This window comes from Quercus suber, unplaced genomic scaffold (genome assembly GCF_002906115.3).
Source record: "Quercus suber isolate HL8 unplaced genomic scaffold, Cork oak 2.0 scaffold_48, whole genome shotgun sequence".
Classification (NCBI taxonomy): domain Eukaryota; kingdom Viridiplantae; phylum Streptophyta; class Magnoliopsida; order Fagales; family Fagaceae; genus Quercus; species Quercus suber.
The window spans coordinates 2,021,991-2,046,559 of NW_027069513.1; the positions used below are offsets into that span (position 1 = coordinate 2,021,991).

The 24,569-nt window shown below is 33.0% G+C and overlaps 1 protein-coding gene and 1 pseudogene across 1 annotated transcript; both read right to left on the minus strand.

Moving 5' to 3' along the window:
- Positions 1 to 3,351: 3,351 nt before the first annotated feature.
- On the minus strand, positions 3,352 to 8,795 carry LOC111986080 (uncharacterized; annotated as a pseudogene).
- On the minus strand, positions 8,503 to 11,907 carry LOC111988110 (uncharacterized). The gene is made up of 2 exons (XM_024019907.2): positions 11,591 to 11,907; positions 8,503 to 9,667 (listed from the first exon to the last, which is right to left on the minus strand). Exons 1-2 carry the CDS (start codon positions 11,750 to 11,752, stop codon positions 9,089 to 9,091), a joined length of 741 nt encoding a protein of 246 aa, XP_023875675.1. The 5' UTR covers positions 11,753 to 11,907; the 3' UTR covers positions 8,503 to 9,088.
- Positions 11,908 to 24,569: the final 12,662 nt, after the last annotated feature.

Sequence of the window (24,569 nt, forward strand, 5' to 3'; positions counted from 1 at the left end):
AGAACCCCAAAATAGGCTCCTCCTTCTCCTCACCGCCAGACCACACCCTCTCATACCTTTGACATGTGGCCCACCTCCCCGGTAATGGCTAGGTACAAGTAGGTGGTGCTTGAGCCTTGTGTGCATGCTCCACTTCCATATGAGTCTGTTGCTTTTCTGGCTCTCACGCGTTTGCCATTGCCTCCAGCTTTGTCTGATTCTGCTACATGCCCTGGTGCTCATTTAACTTTTGCGACGTGAATAAGTCTTTGGGGTTTCATTCTTTGCATCCCATCCCTTTTCCAGGTTAGGCATTGCTTCATGTCACTATACTGCTCCTATTGTGATAAAATTTATCTTTTTGCCTTGTTGTTACTTTTGAGCTTACAAGCTGAAGCATTTGCCATGTTAATTTCTTAACTTATTCCTTCTTTTGATCTTTACTGCCCAGCATTCTAGTTGTGTCAATCTATTCCGTACCTTGGGCTTCCTCGGCCCATTTCGTTCTTTAGGCATCTTTGGTCCATTTCATCCTTTCTTACCTCTTTCATTCTCATGAGCTTTTGTTAAATTCTTTAGGCTTCCCCGGCCCAATTATCACATCCTTATCTTTGGGCTTCTTGGCCTTTAAGCCAGCCCCATTTACTAATTCCTTTCTTTGGGCTTTCTTATCCTATTTTTACGTTCTTTTCATCTCTTACAATTTTCATGGGCCTACTACTTCATTCCTTAGGGCTTCCTCTGCCCGTTTGATTTCTCCTAGGCCACTTATTATTTTAGTGGGCCTATTGACCATTATTCCTGTCATTCTGACCCAATGGTCTTCATTTTACTATTCTCTTTTTCTATCTTTTTCATATTGTTGGGCTTCTTCTACTGCCCTTTTTGTCAAAAATGGGCATTAACAGAGTGATTGTGTTAAATTTAGTTTACCATATATATATATATATATATATATTTCTAGTAGTCTAGCAATTGGACATTTTTTATTAAATGGTTTTTTTTTTAACTCATTTAAAGTTTTAATAAATAAAAATTTAAATAGGTTTTGATCAACAAAATTAAATAGGTTTGAGTCGTTTGACCATAAAAAATTTAAATAAAATTTGAATTCTTTGATTCTTTCCTTAAAATAATAATTTGATTATTCTCTTTAAAAAATGATTATTTCCTTATAAAAAAATAATAAAATAAGATGTTAATACAAGCCCATAGATAACCTATTAGGCCAACCTAGTAGCCTAACTCGCTAAAGTCTAAATGGTCATTGCCCATAGGCAAGGTCATAGGCTAAGGTTTTTCCTTTAGGCCCAACTTGGCCTAGCCTGTTGACTAGCCAACAGTCTGCTATGCCTAGCCCATTTGGCCCATGGGCCAAGAAAAAACTAGCTAAGATGGCCCGACCCAGCCCATTAACGACCCTTACACATGGGTGGTATATGTAATTTATCTTTCTTTTTTTTAAATAAATAAACTTCTTCTTTTAATAATTCGATAGTTTGAGGTAAAGGAATTTGACCCCTAGATATCTCTGTTAGAAATACTAGAAGATGTCAATTGAGCTAAAGGTTTTTAGCATTTTTTTTTTTTTTTTTAAATCTTCCTTCTTAAGTAAGGACATGTAAGGAATTCAGAAAATCCACCTGAGTTCGTCTAGAATTTATTTAGGACTTGATGTAATCTAATTTTATTGCATGTTGCTCTATAATCCCTAATAACTATAACAATGTGTAAGATTTGGGGTGGGTGTTGCCCCTGGATCCCATTCTCTACCCATATTTGAGGAGATGGGAGAATGATATAGAAGCACGGGAGAAAAGATTTGAAAATGATTCAAATCCTGTTAATTTTCAGATTCTATCAATTCTAGTTCAATACTTTCGAGTGCTTGGACTTGTTCAAGATGCATCGCATTTGAGGACTTTTAAGTGCATTTGGTTGCTATTGACACATTTGGAGGTAGCTTCAAGTGATTGGCCTTTTGTTTACTTATTCTACTCCAATTTGGCCTTAGCACTAGAGATATTTGTGGCTTAAGAGAAGCCTTGCCAAGTTGGAGATGTCTAAGGAATTTCGTGTTTTGGTGGCTCAATTCATGCCAAGGTTGGTGGCATGCAAATATCGCCAAGGTGGAGAATTGTTGTAGAACTTTGGCTCAAGTTGAGAGTGGTTTGTGAGTGCCTTTTGGATTGGTTTGTTATTCTAAAAGATTCCTTGAAAGGATGCTTTGTCCTACTTAATTGAGTAGTTTGTGACATTTAGAATTGATCCATTTTTGCCCATGGACATAAGCTATTGCCTAACCTCATAAATTCTTAGTGTTCTTGTCGTATGTGTAAATTTATTCTCTTTTTTTCCCTAGATTTTATTGTTCCCACTTTGTGTTTGTGAGATCCTTCACAAGTCTTACAGTTTTTACAACCAATCTTATGCGAGAGTGGTTTGTAAAGGCCCTTTCCACAACAGCCATATTATGGTACCAGGTTTCTTTTAACAGCCAATACTCCATGGAAAGTTTTCAAGTCTACATTAACTTGTTAATATTTAATTGAGCTTTAGGATTCAATACTTTGAAAGCTTGGAGGGAAGATATTAATCAATACGTTCAATTTATTTTCTCTTTTTAAGATGAATTTTGAAAGAGCTTCCAATGACTCTAAAATTGTAATGCTTCCACACCAATTACCTGCAATGTGCTGTATGCCTTAACATTACCAAATTCAGCAGTGTATAGCATTATTGTACCCTTGGACAAGTCCATCCCAAACTCATATTCATTTTTCATCACTCAGTCAGAGAAGTCATATTCGCCATTACTTGACGCTTCTGTTGTAGTTCAATCCCAAAGTATTTGAACAAGATTTATTTTTTTTTCTTTTTTTCGCGACTAATGTTGATTAAAGCGTACTAGTTTCAGACTTTTTTAAACGAGCTTAAACAGGAAGCAACAAAAGTTGAATTTCACTGGCAAATTTTGGACGTCATACTTAAAAATTAATTGCAACATTTTGATTTAGAAATAATATATGAACTTCGATCTATGTATATACTTTGAAGGGCTAAAGAGTGCCAGCAATGAGTTTGGGATTATGGAAGGAAATGTACGCTCCAATTTTAAATTAAGAAAAACATATCAAAGATAAAATCTTAAGAAATAATTTATCCTCTTGATGGAAAGGTAAGAAAAGAAAGGATATAAAAGCTTAAGTATAATTTCATAATTCTATTTCTAAAATGACATTTCCTCCTCACACAAGTGTGAGTAAAGAATAAGGTCGTGGTTTAAAACCCACTGGATATGTTTAAACCACTGGATATGTGTTACCGATAAAAAATTCTATTTCAGCAGATGCACCCACTAATTGAAACTAATTAAGTGACTGAGGTTTAGTTTTGCATTTTTGGATGAATAAACTTACATTCAACGAAAGGAGAAAGTATGGTGCTTATACAACTCACAACAACAGCAGTTTTATCTGCAATCTAAAAAGGAAAATCATTGCAGTTGTCTCATTTGGGTGCTACTGAACCATATTTCCAGTATGATAGCTTCACAAACGAGGTGTTTGAACAGAACTTTAGAAGGCAAAAGGTGTAAGATTTGTGAGGAATGAATCAATCTCACACTGATATGAACAAACCAGCAAGATAGCATTCTCTTCCTGTCATAATACCCAAAGCATTCCTAGAGTTCTCCACATCAAAGCAATGGTTGCGGATATGAAAGTGAAAAACTTGCAGTTTCACCCCAGCTTAGTGTGTAGCAACAATATTTCTGGTACTTTTCTGGACAAGATCCAGTGAATCTTCAAGCAACATTAGAATTATACTTGGTTGTCGCCTTCACCTGTAAGTAGAGGAGAGCAAAGATGGAAGTCCTCAAGCCCCGCATTTCCCCTAAGAATGAAGGTCACATCAGAGAATCCATTATGAATTGAATTATAGAAAGACGGTCAAGGTAGCCTCAGAGAGGCTAATGAGTAAGTCAAGATTTGGCAAGTAGCAGCAATTCCAACAGAAACTTGAAGATTCCAATATATTATATTCTAAAACATTTACTGTACAAGTTTCCAAGCTAGCGCTTCTATAAAAAGGAATGGCTCATCATATTTTCCAAGTTCATTGTAATACACTATTATTTCAACCTCCCAAAATCCTTCACTGACAGCTTTTCAATTCCAACATTAACACAAAAAAACCTTCATAGGTGGTGCATATTAGTGCAGATCTTCTGTACAACTCTCCTCTGAATTAAGCTTCTTTTTGCAGTAAAATACAACATCAGATAAGTGAAACATGCAAGACTTCAAATCCAGTCATCTTAAAACATAAACAAATTATAACAAAAGTCACCAAATCTATAATTCACTGTTTCTTGCTCTAAAATTCATTATCACCAGAATATTTCCACACAGAAGCAAGAGTAGTACTTTAAAATGCGAACTAAGCCATATATTTTATCAATGCCTACCACAATTTTCAACCATCTTTTTAGTTGGAATTTTTATATGGATTTCTTCATCTTGAAAAAAAAAATGTATTATTTCTTTGACCTTCACCATTTAGCCCAAGGATAATACTTCCAAATAATTAACCGTACAAATCATACTAATAGCCAATGACTTCTTAGCCTAGTGGCATCTTCTGTGCTCCCCTGTAGCAGTAACATGCACTAGCCTATAGGAATTCCTCAATGGTCTTAAACTACAAATTTTATGTGACAAAAGTAAGAAAGAAAATAACATGAACACACAAAGGTCTCTATTGAAAACCCAAAAAAAAAATACCAATAACTTAGCTATGTTCATGCAAAGAGTTCTTTTAAATATATAGTCTTAACATTAACCAAATATAGTACTATTTTCATTCAACAGTACTTACAATGATCGATGAACTGATTCCACATCATTGGCATTCATGTCCTCTATGAATTTTTGAAGCTGCTGTGTAAAACAATGAGTTGTGTCCAAGAAATAAAGAATAGATGACATCATGCAGCAACACACAAACATGGGTATGGGCCCAAAGATCCAGAGAAAGAGAGGGAATGACACATAATATGCTCGCAACCCAAGGGACCAAAAGAAGCTTCCTCGATTCAAGTTTCTTGCAACATAATCAATAGATTCCTTTTTATCTTTCAATGCAGGTGCTGTAACCATGAAGCTAGTATGGGCAAAGTATCTAATGGACTGCACATTGCAAAGAAACGCAACAAGGAAGCATAGCAAGATAGAGAAGTACTTGACTGAAGAGATAGTAGTCTCACTGCTGTAAACTGATTTTGATACTTCACTGGAACTCATCACTGCGGTGTTGGTGCTCACAACAACACTGATCAGTGAACAGAGAGTGATTGCTACAGTTGCCAAAAGCGTAGATGCCATAATGTTGTTGCGAATTGTTTGCGAATTGTTTGGACTGCCAAAACACCATTTTTCATGGGATCCTAAAAATTATGCAGTGAGTAGTTCTCAGACATTGTTCATTGACTAGATGCTAACATCACTACATCAGTTCTTAAAAAATATTATTTGGACCATTGTGTAGATACTAGACAGCATTTTTTATACCTATACTAAGCTATATATACCATCCATCCATAACAGAAATGCCCTTTGAAATATGAACTTCAAAGAAACAATCAAAGACAGACCATAATCAAATCTAACATTGCCAACCGAAAATTAATCAATGAATTTCTACAAAAAAATTATTTCATGAATATCAGAAAACTTGCCAAGAAAAAACTCATGACAACACCCTCAAATTAAAGCTTCAAACAAGGCCTGGCTTCATAATCCTAAAAATATTATACATTTTCCTGGTTATACAGCTAACAATCCCAATCAAGAATATCATATATAAGAGTTCACTCAAGTATTCCATCATTCAGTTCCAAAAAAGAAAAAGAAAAAATCTCCTATAAGACATATACATTTTTTTTTTTTGGTAAGAGACATATACATATATATATATATATACACATATATTTAACTTAACAAATCATTTATGCAATGTGGTGTATGTGGACAAAATAAAGGCAGTATCACAAACGAATAGTTATTTTCAAGATCAGATGTTAGGATCAAAAAAATATACAGAAGCTACAAGTAATTTTAGCTCAAACATGAATTCTATGATTGATTTATAAAATTCAATTATCTATAATTTCACCCAAGAAATTTATTGGATTTTATCCGTACTACTACAGTCAAAGATTGCAACACCACCTGCAAAAGAATGCTAGATCACTCTGTTGATAACTATATACATTTGTGATTGCCCACAAATTCCAAAGAACGTAGACAGGTGGTTTAAGGCTACCAGGTGAAAAAGAGGAACCAGCTTCATAGGCGGATTCTCCCTAATTGAATCGTCAAGGATTTCCTAAGGTTACTTAAAACTACTACTATGAATTTAAACGGTCACAACAAAAACAAAACAAAACAAAAAAAAAAAAAAAAAAAAAAAAAAAAAAAAAAAAAAACATAAACTGCAGAAAATTATCACTCACGTTGCTTGGTCCGGACACAATTGATCTTTTTTTCTAAAATTGTTTCAAGTCTCACTGAAACCATGTCCACAATAACCTTAAGTTTCCATGTGCACTCTCACTTCCAAGTCAAACTCACTCTGAAACAATACATAGATCTGTTATGAATTCTCAATTGCCCACTTTCCAGAAGCCTAGCTAGTAAAAAGCCACAATCCCATGCTAAACGGTAAATAGTTCTTCTTTCAAATGACCTTATTACATATCTTTAAAATTTGATGTGGTAGAAATACATAGCCTTCTTTTTTCTTTTTCTTTCTTACTCAAAAAACAAATAGCCTTCATGGTAATGATACATGGGCAATGCCGAAAGGTGACAATAAAAACAAGCATATTGCTTTTTGCAACAACCCTTTGGAATTTCATTCAGTTATGTTTGTACGAGTAGGACCTGTTGTACCTGTCGTATAATCATTTTCAGTCAATTTCTACAGATGCCATAAAATCCTACCACTACTTTTCAAAGATCTTAAAACATGTACAATAGATCATTCCTTTTTTCCATGTGAATCAGTCTCATGGCCACTACTATAAATTATATATGGGCACACACACAATCACAAGAGAGAGAGAGAGAGAGACTAACACTCATCATAGAGAAGACCCATGCTTGGCGACACTCAGCATTGAAGCCAATGACAGTTCGTCTGGGATTGCACAGTATAGTGAAGAGAAGCCAGACATGGTAAATTCCCATCACAAACAGACCCGAGAACACCAGCAAAAAGTTTAGGAACGTTTCCTCCATTGCCTTCCCCTCTCGATCTTTTAGCACACTACCTCCTGCTCCTCACAGTCTCACGTTAGCATACCACTTTTGCTCTCCCTCCCTCACATCACATCTCTCTACACAAGGCAACAACAACTCAGGATAAGAGTAAAAACAAAAGCATTGACTCGCCACCTTTTTTATTAAGCCACATATCACAAAGGCATTGCCTATCAAAGTCGCAACTAAGTATTAAAAAAAATAAATAAATAAAAAAAACAGTTTCTATGCACAACCTTTGTCAACACTAGTTATTAAAGTGATCGACTATAAACAATAAACATTAACCATCACTTACTTTTTTGTTGTCTCACCATTTTTGTTTTCTCTTTTACAATTCACACGTCAATCACTTCAACAAATTACAACAAAATTATGTCTCGAGATTTTCTCTAAGAGATAAATGTGACTTGCTATCATTTTATATATCTGTAAGTTCCCATTTTTCTAATCAATATAGCAATTATTATAATGGAATTTTTTTTGAGAAGATTATTATAATGGAATTGATTGAAAGAGTTTGGTCTCACTTCTTCGTGCTCTTCCTAAGCCATGTCTTTATTATTATAGAGCATGATCAAGGTGCATTGGACTGTTTCGTTGCTGACTGATTGCTGTGATGTTTAAGTTAATTAATTATAGGAATAAAAAAGAATGGGTGAGAGGCCCATTAATTAATTAAAGTTAAGCTATAGTATTCTTCTTCTTCCATAGAGTGAGAGATAAAGAGCATTTTTTATTCCATTGGGAGAGGCATTTATTGTGTCTTGCTCTTTGTCAGGACAGAGCATAGGCTCATGTCTAACATGCATTATGCATATCATCAGTTAGTACAAATTAATGTGCGTATGAAGAGTTTAGATTGGGTACAATGTGCTCAAGAAGAAAGAAGTGACCGTGAGCCAAAATATTTTGTGTAATGCTAATGCTCGTGCTGTAATAGTTGTACGGAGGAATGGTACGACGTGCACCCCTCAACAGAACATGAAACTTTGATTGATGTTGTAACTGATACCAGGTCATATAAGGTTCTTTTTAGACCTCAACATTCATTACTAGTAAGAGTTTTCCAGTTTTTCTTATGACATTTTGATTGAGACTTGAAAGTGTACTCAAATCATAATCATTTCAATACATTTAATAATTTAACAAATGCTTCTTTTCAACCTATCCAAAATAAAAGGTGTTTTTCAAACAGTTCAAATCAGAATCATTTCCATACATTTTTAATTATTTAATAAGTGCAGAAGTGCTTCTTTTCCAATAAAACATTGAATTGCACCACTTGGGCCTATGACTGACACAAACCAAATGCACTGTAGGTTTGATCCATGCTTGGGCAATGATTACATAGATGACCATGAAAATAGTTGCAGTTCTCACCTCCAAGCTTAATGAGATGCAGTGATTGTTCTTTGGTACATATGCAGCCCAACAATCAGATAACTGGGCTGATGGACAGTTAATGCGGAACCACGGAAGTCATCAAACTGGATATTTTCTTTATGAAATAACATGATTCCTTCAATTCAATCTGAGCAAAAAAACAAAGATCCCTTCAAAGAAACCATTCTGGCAAGCAGGGCTATTTGAATTGCTGCTCCTGATACTTGTCACTCCAATCATGCCTCTTGAAAAGCAAAAATAATAGTGTAAAGTGATAACTGAAAAACATATGCTACTATGCCTGCCAATGTAGTAAGGATGGCACTTAATTCTATACCCATACATGGCATTGGTCTATTCAAGTTTAACAAATATATATTTGACCACTTGCAATAGAATTATGTAGTTTCAACAGCAGTTAACGATGATTGACCAGCTGATTCCACATCATCGGTATTCTGTTTGCTTGAGTTATTGTGAAGATGCCGTGTAAAACTGGTAGTGGTGTCCAAGAAATAGAGAATAAATGTCATTATGCAACAACAAGTAAACATGGGAATGGGCCCAAAAATCCATAGGAAGAGAGGGAATGACATGTAGAATGCTCGCAGTCCCAGGGACCAAAAGAGGCTTCCTCGATTCAAGTTTCTTGCAACATATTCAATAGACGGATTATTGTCTTTCCATGTAGGCACGGTGACCAGGAAGCTAACATGGGCATAATATCTAATAGACTGCACATTGCAAAGGAAGGCAACAAGGAAGCAAATCAAGATAGAAAAGTACTTGATTGAAGATAGAATGGAAGTCTTGTTGCCATAAACCAATTGCGAGGATTTGTCACTAGACTTTGATGTGCTACTCACATAAACACTGATTAGTGAACTGAGAGTAATTGCTGTTGTTGCCAACAGTGTAGATGCCATTATATTGTTGCGAATTGTTTGAACTGACAAAACACCATTCTTCAAGGGGTCCTGAAAAAATTGCATTGGAGTCAATTCTCAAAACTACAGGACCAATAGGTAAATGCTAACAGCAATTCTTACAGAAATTATATACTGACCACCATGAATTAGAATCGTGCTTTCAGAGAATTGGAATTCATATCTAAATCCCTAAATTGAAATTGAGAAATACTTTATGGGAGGACAATAAATCTCATTGTAAATTATTCGTCCAAGAATAGATCTGCAGTCATAATTATTATGCCTCTAGCCAATTTGAAGTAACATGTTTATCATCACCATCACTGTAGGTTACTCATATAAATACAGTCAAAGACGGATCCAATGCTCTCTGAACATAATTTTTACATGTAATTCCAATGTTTACATGCGACTGAAAAAGCATATCATTAGTTTCTCTATTCAATAATCATCAAACTATCAGTCTATTTAAAAATTCAGCATAAACTCCTGTATTTTCTTTGTATTCTCAAGCATTATCTCAATTAGATCCAAGGCATTATAAATCAGCATCAGCTGCCATGAATAGTAAGAATCAATAAATTTTTGAAGACATAGTAAGTTAGATGAGTTCTTAGCCTCCATATATATACCCTCCAAAGTTGCAAAGCATATCAGAGTATCATAAGGAAACTAATCCCAATCAGCCCAGCTTTGGAAGGCTATTGCATCTCAAATTGTCTGTTCTAATATCTTTTGAAATGCATAGGGCATAGGAAAAAGAAAAAAGTAGAAATTGGATTTACAGAACTGCATTTAAGATGGCATCTTTTTCTACCAGCAACAATTTAGTATCCAAAATTTTGCTTTTCCTTTTTCGTTATGTTTTTCATCAACTTTAGCCAGTAAAGTTACTAGAAACCTTCATCTAGTTCAGTTGAATTCCTTTAAAGTCTCCCCTAAAATCTCATATCAAAAGGATAGTACTTTAATTTGGGATTGGCCATAAGGAGTTTGCATTAATTTGTTTCCTTTCTCCTTCAGAATTCCTACTGGCTCCTGCTCCAGCCTCCAGCAAGCATGAACTTTCACCCATGTCAACGATTTTGCTTATGCTTCTACATGAGAATTTCAATTGCCAAAGACACTACAGTTCAGTTCATGTTTCTTCATTATCTGCAACAATTGCTTCCAACTTCCATCACCAGCATATGAGATTAATAGGCACACCCCCCTTTGACACTTGGGAGGGCTACAGAAATCCTCATCAGGAAGTCACTATTGAGCATATGACCTTATGGGAATGTCATAAGCCAAAAATGTACAATTTATTACCATTCCTTCTATACTGATTACAAGTCTTAATAGAACAATATCATCAAGAATAATTCGAAAGGCTGCTTCTTCCTTTGTGCCTAGTCTAGGGGTCCAATATCATCTACTAGCAGGACATATTCATCAATTTCTTCTAATGGATCTCAGTCTCACAAGAACCAATTTAAGAATAATTCCTAAGCTTTCAAAGCCACCTATAAAGGGTCACATACGCTAAACCATAAATGGGTCTTCCTTCCTATGACTAAAAATTTTATTTATTAATTAATTTTTTTATTATTTTTTAATATAAATAAAGCATCAAGCACGGTGATCCAATTGTGGAATACAAGTATACAGCACAATACATGGGTAATGCCATAAGGTCACGATCTATCAAGTAGCTCTATTAAACCCTTTTTTTTTTTTTTTTTTGGTACCATCATGATGTTGAATAGTAATCACTATGAGTGCTATACAAAAATGGTTACCAAAAGCAAACAATTATAAACCTTTAAAAGCAAAGCCACAAACCACAATAATATTCCCATAATACAGATGTTTTACGTGGTGTGAATTCAGACATATATACATATATAGCTAGTTAGAGCTTGTAAAGTACATACACAAAGAGAAAGAGAGAGAGAGAGAGAGAGAGAGAGAGAGGAGGGACTTAACACTCATCATGGAGAAGACCCATTGGTGGCGAGATTCAGCATTGATACCAATGACGGTTCGTCTGGGAAAGCGGAGGACAGTGAACAAAAGCCAAACGTTGTATAATCCAAACACCAATAGACCTAATGGTACCAGCACATAGTCCAATTGTTCCTCTTCCATACTTCTCTCTCTCTCTCTCTCTGTCAGAGTGCAAATTGCAGAGAGGTACAGTTTGGTGGTAAAGAGAGAAAACAAATGGCAAGTGGACAAGAGCGTCTCTCTCCGACATAATCATTTGCATACCATCTTATATAGCATCTGATTTTAGAATACTACCTTGCACAACAATTTCGCTAGGGTGTGCATGAGTCGGCTTAAGTCTGGGTTGAGAAAATTTTTTGACCCAACTCATCATAGTGGGTCAAAAAAATTCAACCTAACCTAACTCATTACATAAATTCAACCCAACTCACATGAATCAAGTTGAACTCATGAGTTTGACAAATTTTTATTATTATTATTATTATTTAATTTATTAAATATATTATTATTAGTATATATTATATATATGTATATATATATATATTAAAAAAATTATTAAATATATAATATATTTTAAATATATAGTAAATATGGGGGGGTCGGGTCGGGTTTGGCGGGTTTGTAATTTTATGACCCACACCTAACCCGACCCGCTATTAAAAAAAATTTTGTGACCCAACCCAACCCACCAAACCTTAAAAACCAACCCAACCCAGCGGGTCGGGTCGAGTTGGGTTGGGTCGGGTTTGCGGGTCGGTGGGTTTTCTACATACTCCTAAATTTCACAACAAAACTTGCACTTGTTCTTATCTAATCCTGCCACTTAACAGTTAACCACATAAGCTTTATTGTGTAAATGTTGTGACCCTATCTTTATTCTTTGATTTCAATAATATTGCCACTTAAAAACTGTTTTGTGAAAAATATTGTATTTCATAATTTTAATAATAGTCCCTTTGCATATTGGGAATTTAGGTGAATGAATTGGAGCCGTAAAAAGCAAGAAGACAAATCTATCTCCGATTATTTTTAGGGATAGACAATTGTGATTGAATTACGTCACTTACAAATGGATCCAGCAATGGTACTGAATGAATATTAAGTCAATCACTAGCTAAAACCTAAGTAAATAGTGGTGAAATGTGTGACAAAATGTTTTATTTTAGCCACATAAATATATTAAACTTTTTAATATATAGTCATATTATACAATAAATAAATTCTATAATAGATGGTGAACAATATCATCTTTATATTTAACTTCAATATATTTGAATCTCTTTATATTATGGTTTTAAAAACCGAACTTGGAGCAAAATTGGATTTGCCTCCAGTTCTCAGTTTTTAACAAACCAGACTGGTACTCGATTCTTGGTTGAACTGGTCGAACCGACCGGTCTGGTTCGGTTTTTAAAATAGTGCTTAAGGTGGTTTTTAATTGGGATAAATAAATTTGAGGGATAAATGCATAGTACTTGTGGTTTAGTTTTGTTCGCACTTTGCCTTTTTTTTTTTATTGAGGCTTTAAGTGGTTTTTTTTTTTTTATCTTTTAATAATAATAGAAAGTCCAATAGTTAATTCAAAGTTGCTAGGCTATTAGAAAAATATATATTTAGTAAACTAAATTTAATACAATCATTTTTAGTATCTTATCGTTTACAAGAGTGCTCTTAAAGAATTCCTCCATCATGTCTTGAGTTTAATCCCCATAAACCCACCCCCCCCCCACCCCCCCGCCCTGCGCTTGGGGGCAACAAAATAATTTTGTTATGAATTCCAAGTTAAAGGAATGGGCAACAAGTTGGGCCAATATGCTGGGCTATTGGCCTGTCAAGTCATAGGTTGTGGACTATTTAGTGACCTTTAAGTGTGAGTTTTAATACTTTGCAATCGTATGGGGTTTGGATATGAGGATGGATGTTTGGTGATTTATGGTGAGATAGGGAGGTTAATGATGGTGGGTTTGGGTTAGGATATGGGATATATGGATCTATGGGCCAATGTTTTGTTGCAACCTCTTATTCTAGCAAATTATACATTAATGCTAGAAGAATAATGTCCATAGTCAGCCCATTAAGTTAACATATAATCTTTATAACTCACGGGCCAAGCTATGAACAACTTCATGTATGCAAAAGGGAAAAAAATCAGAACAAAGTTAATCTCCAAACTAGTTTGGAGAGAAACTCTTTAAATTTCTCTATATCTCTCTTTCGGGTGTGAATTTTGAAAATTTAACCACTGCATTTCATGTTCCTTATGTTCTTAACATGTATATCAAATTTCGTTCAAATCGGAAGTTATTTACTACTAGTTGTAGACCAGCGCGTTGCACATGATAATTTTTTGGTTAAAATACTATTTTAGTCCTTAAACTTTATAAATAGTTTTTTTTAATAGTTTTATCATATTTTTCATAAACTTGTCTATAACATTTCTTATCATTATCATATATTTACTAGTTGATAATTTGCATAACATAGACATTAGATAAGAGGTAAAGCTGTTCATTAGACTTTTTAAAGTCATGGTATACGAAGATTATGATTATCTATATATATATATATATATATGTATTGGCTGGGTTCAAGTTACACTTGGTGTAACTCTAAGCTATGTTATACCTCCTAATAACTTGTTATTGAATTCATATTTTGGAAATCTTACCGTTGAATTACATGTTCTATATGTTTTTAATATGCATGCCAATTTTCATGCTAATCGGATGTTATTTACTATTTCATCCATAAACACATTTTTTATGTATTATTTTAAACTACAAACACTTGAATCTAAACAATTGATTGATGACATGACTATTGATATTCGATTACCTTGAAATTTTGCAAGTATGAAGAATATACAAAGATAATGTAATCCAACGGTGGATTTGTCAAAATTGGCATCCTATTAAAAAATAATGAGTGGTGTAACCTTACTTAGAATTACACCAGGTGTAACTTGAACCCAACCCTATATATATATATATATATAATTTCCAACTTTATTTCTAATATAATTTCTAAATTACTGAAGAACATCTCATTTTTAGTTATGATAGGAAATATAATTTCCCTAGTTGGAATTTGATTAGTTTTAAGTTTAAAATTTATATTATTATATTTAATTGCTTATTATTGATTTAATTAAGTGAATGTAATGGTTGATTTTATTGCACTGTAAAGTTTTCAATGTCCTCTGCATGGTCATCTCTATTTTATTTCTTACACCGCTTGACAACTTTTTTATTTGCCTAATAACGGTTATGAATCGACGTTTAATGTCATTTCTTTTTTTCTTCCTTCATTTATTCTTCATTACTTTGTATGTTCCCTAGCTAGTTGTAATTTTTATGGTTATCAATAATAAATAGATATCATAAATGACTTAAATAGTTATAGATGTAGTTACGTTAGTGGTAAGTCAAATTTTCCCCTTCTGAATTCTCAAGGAAATATGAAAGGCATTTCTCTAGTTTGGTCTCAATCAATTAAGACATCCATAATATCTTAACGGAAGTAGTAATGAGTCTTAATTTTTTTTTTTCTTTTTTAATGTATGAAGTGGTTAGGTTAGTGGTATGTCAAAGTAAAATAAAAAATTTAAAAAAAAAAATCCAAGGAAATGTAAAAGGTCATTTTTTGAAAAAAGAAATGGTGACTTTTTGAATTGTAGAAAAATGATTGTTTTAATTACCTTGTTTAGAGATTTCATTATTTAGTTATAAACATCTAAATTAAAGTAGATGATATATAAATGCAAAATTATATGTCAAGTTACAACAGCATAAGATAAATATGTATAGATATATATTTATTTTTTTTGGTTTTTGATTATTCATGAATCATTATTTCATTGTTTACTTATAAATATCTAAATTAAAGTTTTTTTAAAGAAAAATATAATTAAAATAGATGAATATGTAAAGGTAAAATTATATGAAAAGTTAAAACTACCCAAGATGAATGTTTAACCGCTAGTAGATATGTGTTTTTTGAAAACTAAAAGCATGCTTGATACTTTAGCTGGAACTATATAACTATGCAAATATTGTTGCGAATGGGTCCATCATTTGTAAATTATCAAGTTTGGTAGTCTTACAAAATAGATATTTCATTTTGCAAAAAAAATTTACATGAACTCCTCTTTTGTGACAACCTTTTATTTATTTATTTTTTTTCCGAAACAACTTAAAAATATTAAGATTTAAGTTACCATATTTGGTAGCTGTAAAATACACCAGTGATATAAAAAATAGAAAAAGGTTTAAATATTTAAAAAGCATTTTTAGTAGATTGTAATATAAAACAATTTTTTATGTAAATTTTCTCATAATATCAATATTGTTGGCATCCTCTAAAGATGATACATAATATTTTTGAGAAGAAGAAGAAGCAAAGATGACACTAACACAAAATATAAAATTATTAAGTTTGCGTGATTTAAATTTGTGGCAAAAAAAAAATTAATATATCTATGCTAAAGGTTTTTGTTGGTGCAAAACACAATAATAATGGAAATAATACAACGAGAAATTGAATAGTACTTCTAAATATTACTAATTTAAAGAGAAAAATTACACAACACTATTTGGACTAAGACGCAACACTCACTCTCTTTAAGGATATTCAAGCCCTTGGTTGGCTAAATTTTGTAACCAGTGTAGACCTTTTCTTACTTGTCTCCCCCAGGATATAACAGTCCAACAAGTGTCGTATGGCTAGAACAATCTCTGCACAAAGTGTTCAAGTCCAAAAATCCACCAGAAAGAACACCCTTCCTTGCCAAGAATCTCTTTTTTTTTTTTTTTTTTGATATATTGTAGTAATTTGGATTGGGTCTAAATGATTCTATTTATTCGCTTAATGGGCCTCACAAAATTACCACCCAAATTAATCTAATTAATTAGGTACATTATTCTAATATAGTGAGTGTTACAAGATTAATTGCTAAACATTAATCTGATAGGCTGGAGTTACTCAATTAATTGTGAGATAAGAAGTTTTTAAAGAATGAAAAGGCCCAACTCTTCATTTTCCATAATAAAAATGGAGTATTAATTCGGGTCATTTAGGGGCTATTTGATTTTTTTTTTTTTTCATCACTCATCACTCCTTACTCAATTTTCATCACTCATCAATCATCACTCATCACTTAAAATACCCCAATTTCCTATCACCCACCCGTTTGGCACACTTCACTCAACTTGTCATCACTAAAATTTTTCAACTTTTTGTGGGCCCATACCTATAACTTGGTCAAAGCAAAGCTATTAGCCTACCCGCGGGTTCCCTCATTCCCCCATCTTTTTCTCTTTTCTCATTTCCCCTTCACCCCTATAACTTGGTGCAGCTTTTACCCTCTCTTTTTTTTTTTCCTTCAACCCCCAATACCCAAACTCACCGAACCTAGTGAAAAAAAAAAAAATCCCCAGACCAGACCCAGCATGAAAAGGGGGAAAAAAGAAGAAGAAGAAGACCACCCAATGTGAAAGGAAAAAGAAAAAAAAAAAAGAAGAAGGAGACCACCCAAACTCATCGAACCTAGTGAATAAAAAATAATAATAATAATTAAAAATAAAAAATAAAAATAAAATAAAATAAAATAAAAAATAAAATAAAATAAAAAAGAGGATGAAGGAGACCAAAACAGACCTAGCATGAAAGGGGGAAAAAGAAGAAGATGACCACCCAATGTGAAGGAAGGAAAAAAAAAAAAAAAAAAAAAGAATGAAGTCAAAAGTTGCGGTTGGTGGGTCCCTCAATGTGTGTGTTTTTACAAGATTACCGTCATAATTCTGTTTCCATAACTTGTAAACACCTAAAATATGTTTTCAGTTTCTATAACTCGTCACTCAAAAATCAGAAAATTGAGTAATGGAAACAAAAATTGGAAACAATGCCAAACACACTTTTAAGCCATGGGACTCACATATTTTGAGTTATGGGTAATGGAAATTGAAAATCCAAACACCCCCTTACTCACCAATGGATATGGTAATTATTCTGAATGGATTGCCAAGTAGGAGGATCCAAAAGGCTAATTCATTTCCATTTTTGATACCTCCCCCTTGCACACGTATCTAAGCCAATATCCGACACAATTCATGTTAGCCCATTAATCACCACAATTAAAAAGAATAAAATAGTCTCTCTCGTTTTTAATGTCGGATTAAACATTTTTACTATCTCTTTATCTTTCATATTTACTTCCACATCTTTACATTTATATTGTAATATTTATTCATTTTAATTAATTAATATTAAAATACTCCAACAATCCCCCGCTCATTTTGATATTAAAAAAAAAAAAAATTAGTTAAAGAGAGATTACCAGGCAAAGATGGGTTACTATGCATCATGAAGGTGTGCTCTACATTGAACATTCACTTAGTTAAACAACGATCTCAACTCCAGAGTCGTCATGGTCTCCGACTTGAACTAGGACTACTTTAGGGAAATTAAGTGTCACTACTTACACATAACAACCTAGGTGTTGACATTAGCTTTTATAGCTAGCACTTTACGGCTTTGTGCTAATCCTAGTTTCATGAGTATATTTGAGATTAAGTCCAAATCTCATAGGGAGTGGCCCCACCTCCACACTCACATAGGTGAAATTTTGTCAAAGGTGCTCCTGTAATTCTGACACCCCACTCATACGAACTACAAATTTCATTAAGAGTTTTTACTCAATCTCTCCACATTACAAGATAAATGCACTTACATCATAGGAATGAACAATATAAAAATTATTTACAAAATAAATAATTAAAAAAAATAAATAATGCATTTCTTATGACCATCGTATGATTCGTTTTTCCCATTGAACCCAATTCTCAGGATCCCTAGTCCTTTCGTTGAATATCCTCATACATAGCTCATGATTCCATGGATTTTAGTCTCATCCCCCTCGACGTATTCTAGACCCTATCTTTTGCCAAGGCCTTGGTAAATGGATCTGCGAGATTATCATTAGATTTAATATAATCCACAGTTATGATGTCATTACTCAAATAAGAACACACGGTACTGTGCTTTCTTCTTATAGGTCTAGATTTACCATTGTAATAATGGTTTTTAACTCAACCAATTGCAGCAGTGCTATCACAATGAATTAAATATAGGTCGAATTGGCTTTTCCCAAAGTGGAATTTCATATAACAAATCTTTAAGCCAATTTTCCTCTTCACTAGCTGAAGCTAACGCTATTAATTCAACTTCCATTGTTGAATTAGCAATTATTGTTTTCTTTTAAGATTTCCAACAAATAGCACCACTGATTAAGGTAAAAATATAACCAATGGTAGAGAGAGAATCACTTGACAAAGTATTCCAATCAGCATCATTGAAAGCTTCAATCAAAGCAGGGTATTTTTTTTATAAAATAAGCCATAGCTTTTGGTACCAAATAAATATTTCATGACTCACTCAATAGCTAGCCAATAATCTCTACTAGGCTTGCTAGTAAATTTGCTAAGCACTCCTACTGCATATACAATGTCAGGTCTAGTACAATCAGTAGCATAACGCAAACTACCAATGGTGCTAGCATAATCTTTTTGATTAAAAATCTCATCATCATTATTCACAGGAAATAAATGAACACTAGAATCAAAAGGAGTAGCTACACTTTTGTGACCATGAAAATTATATTTTCTCAAAATGTGATTGATCAAAAAATATTTCATCACATGTTTTTGTAATTTTCATGCCCAAAATAAAACTAGCCTCATCAAGATCTTTCATATCAAAATGGTTTTTAAGCATATTTTTTGTCTCATTTATAACAAACATATTTGAGCCAAAAATTAACATATCATCCACATAGAGGCTAATAATAACATGTAAATTATTCCATGATTTAGAATAAATACATTTATCACATTCATTTGATTTATAACCATTCTCAATCATGCAAGAATCAAACTTTTCATGCCACTGCTTAGATACTTGTTTTAAGCCATATATGGATTTAGTTAGCTTACCTACCTTGCTTTCTTGTCCAGGCTCTACAAAGCTTTCGAGTTGATCCATATAAATCTCTTCCTCTAGATCCCCATTTAGAAAAGTAGTTTTTACATCCATTTGATGAATTTCCAAATCAAAATTGCAACAATAGTAATTAACAATCTAATAGATGTAATTCTTGTTACCGGAGAAAAAATATCAAAGAAATCAAGATCAACTTTTTGTTTAAAGCCTTTTGCAACAAGTCTAGCTTTAAATTTATCTATTGATCCATCTGATTTCAACCTTTTTCTAAGGACCCATTTACAACCTATAGTTTTACAACCCGGTGAAAGATCTACTAATTTCCAAGTTCTATTATAAATTAGAGATTACATCTCATCATTTATAGCCTCTTTCCAAAATATAGCATTAGGTGATGTTAAAGCTTCTTTTAAATTTTGGGGATTTTCCTCAATGTTAAAAACATAGTAGTCAAGATCAAAATCCTTTTCAATTCTAGTTCTTTTACTCCTTCTAGGTTCCATTTCAAAATTTTCTTTATTTTGTAAATGAGAAGTATAAGAACTAGGTTGTGACAAAATATTTTCTTCACCCCCACAATTTTTTAATTTAAAAGGAAATTTTTCTTCATGAAAAATTGCAGCACCATATTTAAAATTGGAAATAAAAAAGATAATGATGTGGCTGTTGATGTGACTCAACTGGAATGTAGTAATAATTAATGCTATGTTTCAGCTTTTTAATATATATATATATATATAGATTCTATTAATAAACTAATTTTTTATATACAATTTTAGATCACAAAACTTGAAATTTTAACTTTTGTTTGATGACATAACAATTGATCTTTGATTTTCTTGAAATTTTGCAAGTATGAAGGATATAATAAGAACATGCAATTCAACGGTTAGATTTTCAAAATCCACACTCAATATAAAGATATATGAGGAGTTTGAAGGGTTTTGCTTCAAACTAGTTTAAAGATAAACTTTGTTTGAAAAATTATCTCATAGGTAAAGGAGTGATTTTTGATGAGTTGTAGACTTGACAGGCATTCCCTTGGTCAATATATATTAGATTGGAACACATGGACCAAGAGTTTTATTTTTCTTATATAAGAACTCATGAACCAAGAGGTTCGATTCAAGTGTGTTGTGTGCATTACATTTCCCTTTAATTTCCTCTCAATTTTCCTATTAATAAAAGTCTTCATCCACTACTTTAATGGCTCCCACCTACTCTTTGACTTCTCAAGAAAGCATCTCCCCCTTTGTAGCTAAATCCAAATGTTACTTTTACATTAATAATTTCCCAACTAATTAATAAATCAAAGTCTATTGCAACCATCTTCCCAATGTAAAGAGAATCCTAAAGCTCCTTAGATTTTTGGCAAAAAGTCATGATTTGTCCAACTAAATAAAATCCATCTATTATGCAGAAAGCAAATAATCCCATTATAATTCAAAGGGGACCAAAAGCAACAACAAAACTTATGGGACAATCAAAGAACACCAACATATCTTGCCTCATTCAAATTTCCCCCTTCTCTATATCACTCACTTAGTTTCCAAAAAACATCTCATCAAACATGCACTCATCAGATCTCACTCTTTCCCTTCCAAACAAATTCTTCACTTACTTTATCATCTTATTATGTATAATATTTTACTTTCCTAGAGTTTTAGCAAAAGCTCCCACAGACCAAGTTTATGGTCCAGCTAACTTAAATATTTTACTGCAAATTTCATATTTCCAAGTTGAATGTTGACCTGCAAAGGAAGCCCAGTTATTATTTTCAACATTGGGAAGCAAAGGTGCTGTAGCTCTAGGGCCACCGCACCCGCACCCGACTCGTTTCAATGCACCAAGTTGCCATTTCTTTTCTTCTCCTTCTTTTTTTTTTTCATTGCCAATTCGGGCCGAAAGTGGCCAAAATCTACCAAAATTGGCCAAAATCCCCCAAAGTTGGCCAAGAAACTAGTCGAAACAGAACCAATTCGATCCAATTTTGTCCAAATAAGAAAAGGAAGAAGAAAGATCTGCTACCAAAAGATTTGTGAGGAAAAAAAAGGGAAGGAGAGTAAGAAAGATATGCTACCAAATGATTTGTGAGAGAGAGAAAAAAAAAACAAGACGTGGAGATGTTAGATGTGTAGACTTTCAAATAGAGCCTTGGAATGTGATTTTAATAAAGCAATGCACATGGGTAGTGGTGGGACTTGGCAATGGAGCTTCTTGGAAGCTTCCTTATTTATAAATATCCCAACACATTTGTTTATTTATAAAAAACCCCCCAAATTTGAATATCTTTATTATGATTTTTTTAAAACATTGTATTAAATTCAACAATTTATATCATTTAGCTTAATAATAGCCAAATAATTTAGTAATTGTATCAATTTAAATAATTACTTATCATTAAAAAATATTATTACTTTGCTAAATTTACCCCCCGAAATATTAGCTATAAATATTAAATTGATCCTAAAGGTTTTTTATCTACTATTGGTCTTAAATTGGTATATGTTTACTATTATATGAAAAAATATGCTTAGCAATATATAGAAAATATAAATAAAAACATATTTAATAATTATTAATAAACATATCCCGGCACCCTACTTTTTCAAAAATTGTCAAGTCACCACCGCACCCACACCTGAACCCGAATCTGAATCCACGCCCATGCTTCCTAGTTTCAACATGTACAGAGGCTTCCATAGACTAAGATTTTGGCTTCGCTAATTCAAATGTGTTCCCTCAAACTAAACTTTTCTATCCTTAACAACTTAAAGCACCAATCTACGGAAGAAAAGCTCACGAGCTTGTATGCTACAAAATATCCCACAAAATTTCGTTGAGTGACTCATACGACACCACTAATTTCTTTATTATGTCTGTCACTACTATATGTCTTCCACCACTGCAGGATACTTTAGTATCTTGTTTCCAAATGCTATCCACCATTGTTGAACCTTATATTGGTTTTTTTATTGCAAAAACAACCCTTCTATATTAATCAAATACTTATTATGTTATTTCATTGTCTAGGGAAAACAAAACATTTGCAGCCAAAGGGTGACCCATTGGCATGAGTTCTAAACTCAACTCCCCCAACTTTGGGTCTAACCACCGACATATTAAAAAACAACATGTATATCGGCCACAAAAAGACCCTCAACATGTGTCAAATGAGCATATCAATATATATATATATATATATATAAGCAGAGAACTCATGTGAGAAAGCATGAGGTTCTGTCAAATGGCGCATCCTTTGTAAAGAGAATTGAAATATTCTCAAGTGTCACGTTAGAGATAAAAACAAATTAAATATTAAATTTTTGTTTCATTTGGTTCAACACCCCCCCCCCCCCCCCACACACACACAAACACACTAAACTCTATGCAATTTAATTCATTATTTTCACATCTTTCATTTCTGCTCCTTCATATATACCTACCCATAGCACTTCTTGTCATCCCATCTAATTTTAACCCGTATGAGTTGGTTACAATCAAGGAAAAGGACTTGCATTTTATATTGATTGATGGCAACAATTAAGATTTTGATATTAAGATCTACTGTTGTGGAATTGTGGTTTTGTAAAGGTTGTAATTGACTGTGGTGTTTGGAATGTGTATTTTGTTTTAGAATTAAAAAGGAAAAAAGACACATTCAATATCAACTTTTATTCTATAATATTTCTTCAAAGTTGTATTTTTTTTTTTTCTTGTTACTTGAACTAAATAATTTTAATGGATGTGTGTGTGCAATTTATAATTGTTGCTTCATATAATAAACTCATTACTAATAAAGTTTTATAACAATTATGCTATAATATATGTATAACATTTTCCAAAACCATCTTATATAAAACATTATAACTGTTAGCACATATGTGAATCATGTTAAGAACATATGTCATTTAGAATTGGCTTATCCTTTGACAAAAAGCACTTTACTTGTATTTGGGTAGATCTAGAATGTGTTTAATACTTCAAAGAACAAGAGTTCAAGTCTAGTATTGAAGTCATGCAAATCTATCTAAGAAACAAGTGAAGAAGTGCTAATTCATTAAATCTCGATAGCTCTTGATAGCTCTCAATAGCTCACAACAGATAGCTCAACAGATAACTATCTATCGAGAATTACGAAATTCAAATTTTCAGATCTAATTTTCGACCCATGCTTATGTATTTGTGTAGGGTTTCTTTTCTAACAACCCTAGACATTTATAAGGCTTATTTTAAAGGTCGTCACATAAAAGAATACAAGAAGAACACATGCAAAAGGTGACCGATGCCTTATTATCTCTGAAAGAACTTACTGTATCTTTGCACCTTAGGGTTTTGTAATCAAGTGCTTCTTGATCTTCATGGTTAATGAAGTGAAGAATTTTGCATCCAACATCTTCCTCAAGTTGGTGTGTTAGTCACATACTAAGAGCCATGCATCATTGGTTAGTCACATACTGGGATCCGTGCAAAAAGGGTAGCATTCATATATTGAAGAGTTCAAAAGTTCTGAAGCGATAGAAGGTTTCTACTGTAAGTTCATCTACGAGGATTGTAGAGTCTAGGGACAAAGGTTTTGTACTAAATCTGAAACTTCTCTTTATTATAATGGATTGCTTTTCAGGAAGATTTCCCTCCAAGTTTTTTGCAGTGAAACTAGTTTGTTTCATTAATTTTCCTAGGTCATCATATCTTGTCTTACTTAATTTTTCACTGCGCATGATATTGATGTTAGTTTGATTTAACAAGATTTATTCATAATAAATCTAATTAACAACTTGAGTTTAAAACTTGTTAATTCTATCAACCAAGGTCTAGATTTCCCATCAAGTGGTATTAGAGCGGATACACTCTAATTGGATTAATTTTTTGAGTGCGATCCTTGACCCCCGTTGTCATGGATCGTGGACAATCTCTTTTGATTCCTCCTTTATTTGATGGCACTAATTATGCGTACTGG